The following is a 12543-nucleotide window of genomic DNA, read 5'->3' as shown; positions in this document are numbered from 1 at the left end:
AAACATGTTAAGTTGAATCTATCTTCCACGAACTTAAATCATATCTTAAACGTATGCCAAGTAACATATACATAATTCTTCTTATTGTGACATACTTGTGATTATAAATCATTATCTATTTTCTTTTATCCACCTGAAATCATTGCAATAACAATATCAATTATTCTAATAATATATTTTAAAGTTGTTCATCAAATTTATTTAAATTAATTTTATATTTCCATTTAATTAAAAATTTATATATAAACTAAATTAGCTTTTAAAATGCTTGATTATATACTTAAATTAGTATTTATAACGTATATTTATTATAATGAAGCACTGACAATTTTAAATTTGAAAAAAAAAAACAGAAATTGTTTCAATGTTAAATATATATTTATATTTATATTAATTTTTTTAATAAATACAGATAATAATTATTAAAAAAATAAAAAAATATTTAATTATTTTAATAGTTCAAATAAAATTAAGGAAACTAAATTTTTTATACATTGATAATTAAATATAATTAAATATATATTATATCGACTATTTCCTCTTTTTTATTTGTGCTGAAAGGTTAACATTTTTTTTCCTCGTTTACTTTCACTTCTCATATTTTACACTTTCTACCTATCTATCTATTTTACCTTACTGGTGAAATTCAATGCCTTCATATCCATATAATTAATATAGTATTTAATATGTGCAGGTTTTTTGAAGTACCAAATAAATCCCTGAAATATGCCAAATGGTAATTTAAATATCCTTGCAGAGGTACTTCAATTCATCATCTCTTCATAACTTCTATTTATAAATGCCACCTTCCAAGGAGATAATATCAGTCTTTTTAGAAACATTTAATTGCATTGCAGAAGTTATCAATATGCTCTGCTTATTTTTAATTATTTCTCCTCAATATTTATTACATTCCCACCAAAAAAACATTTTATGGTAAGGTAAGGTTGATTGAATTAAATTGAAATTAAATTTTAATTAATGTTAAAAAATAATTGGTGACTTCTTTTTAGTATCTTCTTGCTCCAGGATGTTATATACTTGATGTATGCTATCAAGTTATTCCATAAATAATATCTTACAAAGTTTGGAGAGAAGGTTTCATTTTTCAAACTTTATTCATTCACACCCTCTTTCTAAATGTTTAGTAATCTTTTTCTACACATATATTCTTATTCTTATTATAAATAATTAAATAATGTTCTTTTAGAATTAATTGGAACAAAGAGGAAATCAATAAAAAAAAAATCATTCTGTATAAAAAGTTTGAAATGTTATACTTTTTTTTAATTTGTATTCTAATTGAATTGTTATTCTAAGTTTATTTTCACAATCTTAATAATTTGAGTACAAATTTAAAAATAAGAAGTTAAATCTAAAACTATTAAATGTAGAATTTCATTGTGTAAATTCTCTTCTTTTTTTCAGTCAATGTGTAATTTAAGTAACTGACTACAAAAATATAAATACAATTAATATATTTACATTTTAAATATATAATTAAAAAACATATATTATTTATCAAAATATTTAAAAACACCTTTATGTATATATTGAAAAAAAATAGCAATAATTAAGTGTTCTTTTAGCTACAAGAATTTGCATTAAATAATAATTACTTCCACTTTATTCTATGTAGCTTAATAATAATATTTTACACTATTCACATACTATTCACGATTGAAATTTAAATATGTAATACAATGTTTAAAGAAACAACTATTATAATCAATCATACAGTACATTACTGGATTAAATTTCATGCACATTCAATATCACTCATCTAACCTTTCTCAAAATATTCTATTAGTAGATAATTTGCCTAAATTCTTTTAAATAAAAAAAAAAAATGCAATCATCTACACTGAAACTAACAAAATAACTTTAAGTATGTTTTCTTTGTGCCACTAAATATAGCTATACTTTCTTTTCTGACAATATTGGAAAATAATTGACACACTATTTCCTCTTACTGCATTTCTCATTATTTATATATATATATATATATATATATATATATATATATATAGATAGGTATCACTGTAGCCCTTGAAAATAAGAGCTGTGACTTGAAAATAGCAGAAATGTCATCATCTACAATGCATCTTGTGATGCTAATGCATGTTTGCATTGGTGTTCTTGCTTCAAACAATCTTGTCCAATCTTCAAAATTCTCATCCCTACTTGTTTTTGGAGATTCTACTGTTGATCCTGGTAATAACAATTACCTGCTAACTATTTCTAAGGCTAATTATTTTCCTTATGGCATAGATTTCCCAGGGCATGTACCCACAGGGAGATTCAGCAACGGAAAATTGGTTCCTGATTTTCTTGCCTCTGCCTTGAACATCAAAGACACTGTTCCTCCTTTTCTAAATCCAGACCTAAGTGACCAAGAACTTCTAACAGGAGTTTCTTTTGGCTCGGGACAATCTGGTATTGATGATTTCACTGCATCTCTCACTAATGTTTTATCGATGGACCAACAACTTCAATATTTCAAAGCTTACACAATGAAGCTGAAGCAAATCGTAGGAGAAGATCAAGCCATGCAAAGACTTCATGATGCTCTTGTTCTCATCTCTGTTGGTACTAACGATTTCATTTTGAATTTCCATGACTTCCCCTCTCGACGACTCATGTTCATCACCATCGATGCTTACCAAGATTATTTGCTTGATAAGTTTGAGGTCATCATTAAGGTAAGCCAAAGTTATTTTGCTATGGTTAAATTGTAAATTTTGTTGGGTTTTTTTCTTTTTCTCACATAGGTCTTAGGGAGAATACATAAATATACATTAACATAACTAAGCCTAACTCAGGTAATACAAGTTCAAAATCTGGAGACAATCGTGGATTTTGATATTATTGTTAGATATTTTTCTAAAAGTAATTGTTTCACGCATCTTATCACATTTCTCATTTCATTCCATCAAAAGCTTCTGAAAAATGTTTTCTGTAAAAGATGAGAGGAATTGATTCCCGAAAACAATTCCTGAAATTGTCTATCGGGTTTCAGAAAATAAATTCTAGAAATGATATGGCGTAGGAAGAAAATGATAGGATGCATGAAGTAATTGTCTTTTTCTAACGTAATGCACATAAAGAATTGATATTATTTTCAATTAAAAACTTTAAGTGAATGAATTTAAGAATCTTTTTTACATTGACATTCAATCCAAAACTTTAAAGTAATTGCCTCCCATTCCTATCAAAAAACTTCTAGAAAATGTTTTCTGTACAAAAGGAAGTGATCGATATCTGAAAAAGAATTCTCAAAATTGTTTATCGTGATTCAAAAAATAAATTCTAAAAATGATACGACTTAGGAAGAAAATGATAGGATGCATAAAGTAATTGTCTTTTTCTAATATAATGCATATAAATAATTGATATTATTTACGATCCAAAACTTTAAAACAATGAATTTATAATTTTTTTTAAATTAACATCCAAAATTTTAAAGTAATGAATTTATATATTTTTTTCTATTATATAGAGACTAACTTTTTTTATTTTTATTTTTTATTTAATGTGAAACTTAAAATAGTTAATATTTTTAGATTATTTTCAACAAATTTAATAATAAGAAATTCACAAGAGAAGAAATATACTTTTAAAAGTTCTAATTTTCTTTATGAAGTTTAACAAAATCAAAATCCATTAATCGAAGCACAGTCATAATAATAATCTTGTGTCTGATATTGTAGGAACTATATGACCAAGGATGTAGGAACATTGGTGTGGCCGGGCTTCCTCCCCTTGGTTGTGTGCCTCTTCAAATGACCCTAAAACTCAAAATTGATAGGCAATGTTTGATGCATCAGAATACTGACAGTGAGAAGTATAATCAGAAGTTGGCTCAGAGACTCTCCCTGTTACAAGCTACACTCCCTCAAAGCAAAATTGTATATGGAGATTTGTATCACCCACTACTTAACCTTTTTACTCATCCTCAACATTATGGTAAGTCATATTCAATACTTATACATCAAACACATAGAATGCATTAATTAACTTCATTTTATATTTCTCTAGTGTTCTTATATTTATTTTGAACATTTGTGGAAATGTATCAAATAGGTATGGAGGTAACAAACAGAGGGTGTTGTGGATCAGGTTACTTGGAAGTGATTGAGATATGTAATGCATTTACACCTCTATGCAGTAATCACTCAAAGTATGTATTCTGGGACAGTGTTCATTTAACAGAAGCATCTTACAGTTATCTTGCAGACTATCTTATAAGAGTAGCTTTGCCCTTATTCTTCAAATAGTAGTGAGAACTATGACAACTTTCTTCTTGTATTTTAAGTGTTATCTTTATTTCCTTATGAACTTTAGTTTCATTACATAAAATTTGTTATTAAAGTGATGAGATCTAGAAGCAGAGTGCTAAATTATATTTCATTTGGATACTGATCCAATGATTGATCTGGCAAGTCACTGGTGACAGACTCTGAAGTTACCACTGAATACAAATATTCAGATGAAGAGTTCCTCTTCATATTATTCATAAGCTTGTGGTGTGTATGGGTACCCTGGTAATTGATCTCAACAATTTTCCCCTCTAAAGTTCTACCAACTTTTTTCTTCACATAACAATTGGGGTGTGTGCATTTATAGTAACTTACTTGATTTTCATTCCCTTTCCCTACTTTATCTTCGTATTTTTTCCAATTGTAACCATCACCTACCATTCTTAACAACGGAACTTGTTGTTGGCCAATGTTGTCCTCTGCTTCTCTTTCTCCACCATCTGCGGTATCAAGTTCTATGGTTGCTTGGTCTTCCATTGGTACTGTTCCAATCTCTGAGTTAGAGTCTTTAGAACGAAGAATCCCGAAACAATAGCAGAAGATAGCAGCAACGATAAAGAGTATCAAATTGATCTCCATAAGTTGAACAGTTAGACATCCAAGGAAGAAATTGAGAAGATCTGCTCCAAAAGCTGGGTTAATCAGCCTTGAAAGACACAAAGACATTAAACAAAAGGCTCCACACGAAATCAAACTTAATCCGTTTGGTTTTCCATTCACAACTTTATCAGACACAAACGAGTACAAAGAAGTAAGCAACAAAACAAGAACACCCACGTGAACTTTCAGCGAGAAACGCCTGGATCGTCTCCATTTCTTCATAAATAACATGCTGCTGCTGATAGAGAAACTTACCATGGTGTAAAGGGTGATCTTGAAGAAGTTCCACTCTCCAAATACATGGTTGAAAGAGGAACTCAACGCATAACAGATTAGTCCAATCACACAGGACATAAACCCCAGAAATCTGCATAGCCTTTTCTGTTCTAGAGGATTGAAATTTCGGATAGACATAACTTGATTTCTGTAGAGCAGCGCCTTTGGTTTGGTTTATAAATCTTGAGAAGTTCAAAGAGGCAGTGAAGGATTTGAGAAATTGTCCATTGTCAAAGAGAGTCATTTATGATAGCGTGGTGTATTGTACTAGTGGCGGAGGATTATTGGCTGGCTTTGACCCAAATTTTTAAAATTGTGAGTCTAGAATTTTTATCTTGTATATACATAATTTAATTGAATGTTAATAAATAGTAAATTATAAAATTAAGGGTTAAATATCTTTTTGCTCCCTCAATTTTTAGTGAAATTTGTAATTAGTCCCTCTTCGAAATTCTATTCCAATTTAGTCTTTCATCCTTACAAATACGTGAATTTAGTCTTTTTAACCAAATTTTGTCAAGTTTATGTGACATTTCAAACGCGATTTACGATAATATTTGAGCTAATATTAAAGAGAATATGTGTCAAAAGGTGTAAACATTTCAAATACTAACATACAAAATCTGGTTAAAAGGGCTAAATCTACATATTTCTGAAGATGAATGACTAAATTGATATAAAATTTTGAAGATGGACTAATTTCAAATTTCACTTAAACTTGAAGGACCAAAACATATTTAACCCTAAAATTAAATATTACAAAGAATGAAAAAGAAAATTTAACGTGTTTGTGTTTATTTTTTCTCTCTTATTATTATTGTTTAGTTAATCACTATTTATGTTCTTTCATTTAACACATAAAAAATTTAAATACAATTTATTTTTTTTATTTTCTTTTCTCATCCTTAAGAAAATACTCTTATTGCACTCGATAATAAGATATTAATTTTGTAATAGCGATAGTGATAATATATATATATATATATATATATATATAATTCTGATTCTCCAAAATTTATTGATCAAGATTTGTCATTGTATAGTATTAAGAAGTTCAGCTATTAATACATTTCAAGACAATTTCATGGAAAATTGTAACTTTGATGCTTTCTTTGGATTAAGGGGGTGTGGTGTTGGGCCCAATCAAGCCCAAGGCCGATTGGATCAATAACATTTACATCATCATAAGGGTAGGAAAAAAACTAACCTAGGAAAGGTTAAAGGTTTGTAGGGGGTGGGAAATATTTAAGGGGAAGAAATCTAGAGGTTAGAAAAAGGTCGATAAGATAAGTCGACGGTATAAGGGAAATGGCAGATCATAACCTTGAATGTTTTTGGCTAATTGGTGTCATTACCATTTGGTCATAATAGGGGATAAGTAGAAAAGGAAAGAAAGAAAAAGAAAATAAAAAAGACTAAATGAATAATATTCAATTCAACACAATGAAAATATCCTTAATTTATCTTATTTCGGATCCAAAGAAGCATGTTGATAAGAAATTCCATTATGATTGATATAACTTTGGGTCTCATTATTAAAATAGAGACTTAAGATTGAAATGTAACTAGTGTGAATATTAATGATAAATTTGTACACTATATTCTATAACATTTACTATAAGAGGATAGTTCTATATCATGGGTTATCAAGAATAACAATAAGATTAATTAGTTTTATTGTATCATACCATATCATATCATGCAACACGTGATAAAATGTAAGAACAATTAAATGATTTTTTTCAAACAACATTTTTACTACACACATCTTGACTAACTATGATGTAAGCTATGTTATTGAGGAGTCTCACAATATGGTAGGGTCAACCAAGCTCATCAACAATATCCTAACAACTAAGATCCTCTGATCCGTGATAACAATATTAAAGTTATCAAGTCACAATCCCAAGTTTTCCATAATATTCACATGCTTAAGTGCATTTGAGATGATATTAATCAAATAGAATACGAGAAAACGAGAAAACATAAATATAAATTGACATGGACATTATTAACAATGTTGAAACTCTTAATAATCATGAAGTCTATACTAAAGATCAAAGGAAAGCCTAAAAGCCAATACAAGATTTAGGAGGACGACAAGAGCAAGAGCTAAATTGACTCAAAAAACTTTGCAAAGAGTGGTGGTTAATCTAATGGAGGTGCAATTACATGATGAAGTCCAACATGTGAAGTGTTATCCACATGTATTATTTGCTTGGGATGAGAATAAAAAGTCCAAGTTTTAGACTTTAAATAAAAGATCCAAAAACTTATTTATGTTATTTTTTTCTCTTGGATAAAAGGAGTATAAATAATTTTGTGAAGGAACGGAATATGAAAAGGTTTTAGTTATTATTTGAAGTGAGAGAAATTCTTTGCTGGAATTCTTTCCTAAATCATTTTGATCTTATCATGAATTTGTATTTCTTGTGAAGATCTTTAAGATTTTTCAAACTTTATTCTGTGACACCTATTTTTTATGTCTTTTCTAATGTATTGTGAGTTTTATTCTATATGTCATAATTTGTATTTTCCAATTCTTTGATCCTACTGTCAATTAAATATCTTATTCATTCATTGTTCATGTAAAATTATTGATATTATAAGTGACTTCTGAATCTCAATTAGTTCTAAAACTATTTGAGGCTAAAAGAATCTCATTATAATATTTTTTAAGATTTTAAGAAAGTATACGAAATAATTAATAATTCTGACAAAGACTTAATCAATTAAGAAAATTTTCAGAATAAGGAAACATGTTATTTTTATTGTTTATATTTTTTCATTATTATATTTCAACTATTATTTATAAATTTTCTCGATGCTCTGTATGTTAAATTACTATTATGTAGTTAAGTATCACACTTGCTACTAGAAAAAATTAAATTACTAACTAATTTTATCAAATATCAGAAAGTATTCATAATTATTAAAAAAAATTATAACATTGAAAAAACAAAATGCTAACGGAATAGTATGGTAAAAAAAAGAATAACAAAAAGATATTCAACTAATTTAATTTAATATTAATGAATATTTCTCCTTATATAGGATGAAAAATACAGATACGACATTATGTTTTCAACCAATGTCGGCTAAAAATAAACATATTTAAGTGAAAAATAAACATATCTGGGTTAACCAAGCACGTTATCCTACCTTCCATGGGAACTTGGTCGAAAGGTTCTGAAACCAATTTTTTGGGCGATGATGATTACCTTTATAGGACTTGGTAAGGATCCTCTGTCTGCCTATCATTTGTGATCAATTGCCTTTATTGTATGAGCAAACTTAATCCAGGTTTGATGTAGAACATATTTTTCTTACATATATATGTTTAATTGGGAAAGAAAGGACAATTAGTTATCTTCCAAAGTTCATTGAAGAAAGAATCATCCAATTCTACTTAATGTAGAATCATCCATGGATGTGGATCCTAAGAACACGTCTAATTTGTGGATTCTTGAATTATATCCTTCAAAACCTAATTTCTAGATAATATCTACTTGTATAAATTAAGCCTCACCCATGTCAGGAGGTAGAATTTGTAGAATTTGAAAAAATAAAATAAAGATGCAAGAGGTATAAATGAAGATAAATCCTCACAATTTTGCATTTTTATTTTTGTGTACATTCTTATGCTCAGAAGCTGTTCGCGAGAATTCCTGAGAAGGAGTTCTTTAACAAATTCACTTTATTTTTTTATCACTCTAGTTTAGTTATAAACAACTTGTTTATGCAGATTATTTGGTTGCCCAAGCTAGTTTTGTTAACAAAACGTTCATTGCCGAATATGACACAAATCCTTTGGGAGACCATATAATCTTCATCAAATATTTCACAATGTAGTCTTTCTGCCCTGCTTTTGTTCTAAAGTTCTACCACAACCTAGAGCAATGGTTGAATCAGAGGGTTTTTTGGTGTGACGTTTTCCACTCTATCTACCACTCACTGGAATTCTGCTGGTATCGTCCTTTTCCCATGAATCACAACTATGTGTGCCAATATCGGGCGAACCAAGATGATAACGAACTTCTCTAAATTTAAAGAAAAGTATTAATATAGTCAATAAAGTTTTTTTTATTCTTTCTCAACTAAAAAATTTATATTCCCAATCTCAACTTTTACTTTAGACTTGATCTACAAATGGAAACGAGAAAAAAGAAACAAGCGTTCACAATTCTAAGAAGAAAACATGGGACAAGGCATACATGTGTTTAGAACTACTTTTATTATGAGATAAAAAATCATATTTTAGTTTGAACAAGCTTTAATAGTCCTTCTTTCTCTCTTTGGTAGATCATTTTCGTTCCTTCGAGAAACCAGTTGTTGAGTTGGTTTTGGATATCAAACATTCCATATCTAATATGATTAAAAGCATCTTTACCAAGAATATTCTGAAACCTCCCAATGAAGCTTCCATATGCTGGCAACAAGATGTTTTGAAGTGACATTATTATTTGTTCCCTTTGCTGCATGTCAAAGACAACCCATGTAGACTGAGTACTATATATATGTTCAAAGGCATTGTTGAACAAGTTGATGTTGCTTTTCAGGGACTCTGCGTAAGCATTAGGCTCCACTAACGTATTGTTCTCTAGCTTCAAAAACTCCAGTACTGTACTCCAAGTACTTTGATAAAATTTGAGGTTTTGCTGAACTTTTGCACTGTATTTTTTCAAACAATCAAGTCCGGACATTTCTGCGCTTAGCTCTACAAACCTCCAAGTATTCATCATGGAAAGGTAGCGCCGTGCAGGATTCATTCTTTTGCTCTCTGCCACCAATTTTCTCTCGAAATGTTTCATTATTCGATCAATATACACAGAAGATGAAGATGTTCCCGCTACATTATGCTCCGAGGTCTGTTGGGGCAAACAAGTAGAAATGAGGTACCTCATGACATTAATGGTCGTTACAAGAACCCCGCAATGATTGGCCATTATACTGAAGGTTGGGTGATGGGAAATCATATTTCTCACTTTGATAAAATTGGCCATGCTTGCTTTTCCTAGTTCGTCCTGGAATATTGCCATTGCCATTGCCTTCTTTACCATTAACTGTGGAAACAATGATCGAAACGAAGGAATTATTTTACACCAAACCTGAAGCATACCAAGGATTTCGAACAACCGCCAGTTGGAATGGATACCACTCGCAGTGACAACGGCAATATTCAGCAATTGAATGGTAGCTCCCCGACAAACATCAGTGAAACAAAGATCAGCAACAGAAGGGATCCCGGAGAAGACGCTATCACAAAGTCGTCGCTCACTGGGGACAAGTATTGTAAGAGCGACCCTCACAGCCTTAAGCCTTCTTCTAATAACGTAATCTTTAAATTCAACCCCTTCACCATTGCCCTCGGTGTTGATCTCTGGGAACCTTAATAAACTCATTAAGCACTCCTTTAAGCTCTCCCTCCGCCAATTACAGTACACCTTGCAGCACTCTTTTCTCAACCCAACACCCATCATCAGCTGTATAGTTTTACGAAAGTCGTTCGTTTTTCCCAATGGTAGCGCATCGATCACGAAATTGCGATCGATTACCTGTCGTTTAGAATCATCTTCAACGAATTCCTTTACATGCTTGTAAAGCGTGTTGGCAAGATTGGAATTGTCCTTCCCAAGGGCCTTCGCACAATCCACTAGATGTTGCATCATTCTAGCTTGATTCATATCAATAACTACAGGATGTTCATCTTGTGTTCCACAATTCTCGTATGATGTTGTATCTAATGATGAACGAAGAATAATAAGGGCATAGCTGAAACCTACTCCAACAACAGCTAATGCCAATGTAATCTTCATGAGTAACAGTATTAGAAATCCCAAGAAAAAATTCAAAAGATCAACTTCAAAACCGCACTGGGTTTGCCTGGAGAGGCTGAATGACATGATAGCAAACGCAGCACAGGAAATCAAACTATATACATCTGGTTTTCCATTCGCAGCTTTATCAGTGAAATAGGAATACACAGATGTGAGGGTCAAAAGCAATAGTGCTGAGTGAGCTTTGAATAGGGGACACGTTGAGCGTGGACATACCTTTGCGTGTAGTAGACTCCAAAAACAGAGGAAGAGACTAAACACAGTGTAGAGAAAGATCTTGAACAAGCTCCACTCTCCGAAAACAAGGGTGAAAGAGGAGCTGCGACCATAGCAAACAAGTCCAACAACGGTTGAAAAAAAACCTACAAATCTCCATACTGCTGTTTGCCTCAACCATCTAGTGAGTTGGATGTCCAAAGTTGTCATGTTTTATCTGAACTCAGTACTTACTTTGGCAAAAGGTATTCAATGCTAAATTTATGCCTAGGTTGAAAGCTCAGATCCCCTTTTTTGCAGATGAAATCTCGGGGAAAACACAAAGTCTAGTCCGAAAAAAATATTGGACAAACTTCCACTTTCTTTTATCTATCTTTCTATATTTTTTTTCTCTATTTCGTTTACTTTCCCATCACACTACTTATATATTATTTAAGGTATAAATACACATTTGGTATCCAAACTTTTTCAGAAAGTTCAATGTGGTACCCGAACTTTAGAATGGTCAATTTGGTACCCCAATTTTCTAAAGAGGTTCAATTTGGTCCTCTCCGTTAAGTTGGAGTTAACACCGTGTCCGTACAGGACACGTGTCAAGCCATGAAATTTTTATTTTTTTTTTAATTTTTTTTCAAAAGATTAATTTTTTTTTTCAAAAAATTAATTTTCTTTTTCAAAAAATTTAAAAAACTGCCACATGTCAGTTTATCATCGTGCCACGTGGCAGCTTACAAGCATGACACGTGGCAATGTAATAGTTGTTTTCAATTTAGTACCCCAATTAAAATTTTTGGTTCAATTTAGCACCCAAATTTTTTAAAATGATCCAATTTCGTCCTTTCCTATTTGAGACCAAATTAGTAAATAAGCTTAATTATAATTTATATAAACATGTTAAAATAATTGTTTTGAATTTATACATCAAATCACTACACCTAAATATTTAAATTATTTTATTTTTTCAAGTATAAAAAATTTCATGTATAAAAAATTACAAAGGTTAAAATGAAAAAAATAAAATAATTTAAGTATTTAGGTGAAATGATTTGATGTATATATATATTATAAAAAGTTATTGTAACATGTATGTATAGGTTGTAATTAAGCTTATTTACTAATTTGGTCTCAAATGAAAGATGACGAAATTGAATGATTTTAAAAAATTGGGGTACTAAATTGAACCAAAAATTTAAATTGGGGTACTAAATTGAAAACAACTATTACACTGCCACGTGTCATGCTTGTAAGCTGCCACGTGACACGATGATAAACTGACACGTGGTAGTTTTTTAAAT

At 30.4% G+C, this 12543-nt stretch overlaps 3 protein-coding genes across 3 annotated transcripts; 1 reads left to right on the top strand and 2 right to left on the bottom strand.

Moving 5' to 3' along the window:
• Positions 1 to 2080: 2080 nt before the first annotated feature.
• Positions 2081 to 4298, top strand: LOC114193859 (GDSL esterase/lipase At2g24560-like). The gene is made up of 3 exons (XM_028083822.1): positions 2081 to 2702; positions 3711 to 3966; positions 4084 to 4298. Exons 1-3 carry the CDS (start codon positions 2085 to 2087, stop codon positions 4275 to 4277), a joined length of 1068 nt encoding a protein of 355 aa, XP_027939623.1. The 5' UTR covers positions 2081 to 2084; the 3' UTR covers positions 4278 to 4298.
• Positions 4299 to 4382: 84 nt separating this feature from the next.
• On the bottom strand, positions 4383 to 5439 carry LOC114195090. The gene is made up of 2 exons (XM_028085486.1): positions 5175 to 5439; positions 4383 to 4939 (listed from the first exon to the last, which is right to left on the bottom strand). The coding sequence occupies exons 1-2, from the start codon at positions 5437 to 5439 to the stop codon at positions 4401 to 4403; spliced, it is 804 nt and encodes a 267-aa protein (XP_027941287.1). The 3' UTR covers positions 4383 to 4400.
• A 3730-nt stretch (positions 5440 to 9169) lies between these two features.
• LOC114193168 (exocyst complex component EXO70B1-like) lies at positions 9170 to 11632 on the bottom strand. The gene has a single exon (XM_028082879.1). It carries the CDS (start codon positions 11456 to 11458, stop codon positions 9446 to 9448), a length of 2013 nt encoding a protein of 670 aa, XP_027938680.1. The 5' UTR covers positions 11459 to 11632; the 3' UTR covers positions 9170 to 9445.
• Between the last annotated feature and the right edge of the window lie 911 nt (positions 11633 to 12543).

Source organism: Vigna unguiculata, chromosome 8 (assembly GCF_004118075.2).
Source record: "Vigna unguiculata cultivar IT97K-499-35 chromosome 8, ASM411807v1, whole genome shotgun sequence".
NCBI lineage: Eukaryota > Viridiplantae > Streptophyta > Magnoliopsida > Fabales > Fabaceae > Vigna > Vigna unguiculata.
The sequence above is the reverse complement of the archived record's forward strand: the minus strand, read 5'-3'. Positions and strand labels throughout refer to the sequence as shown.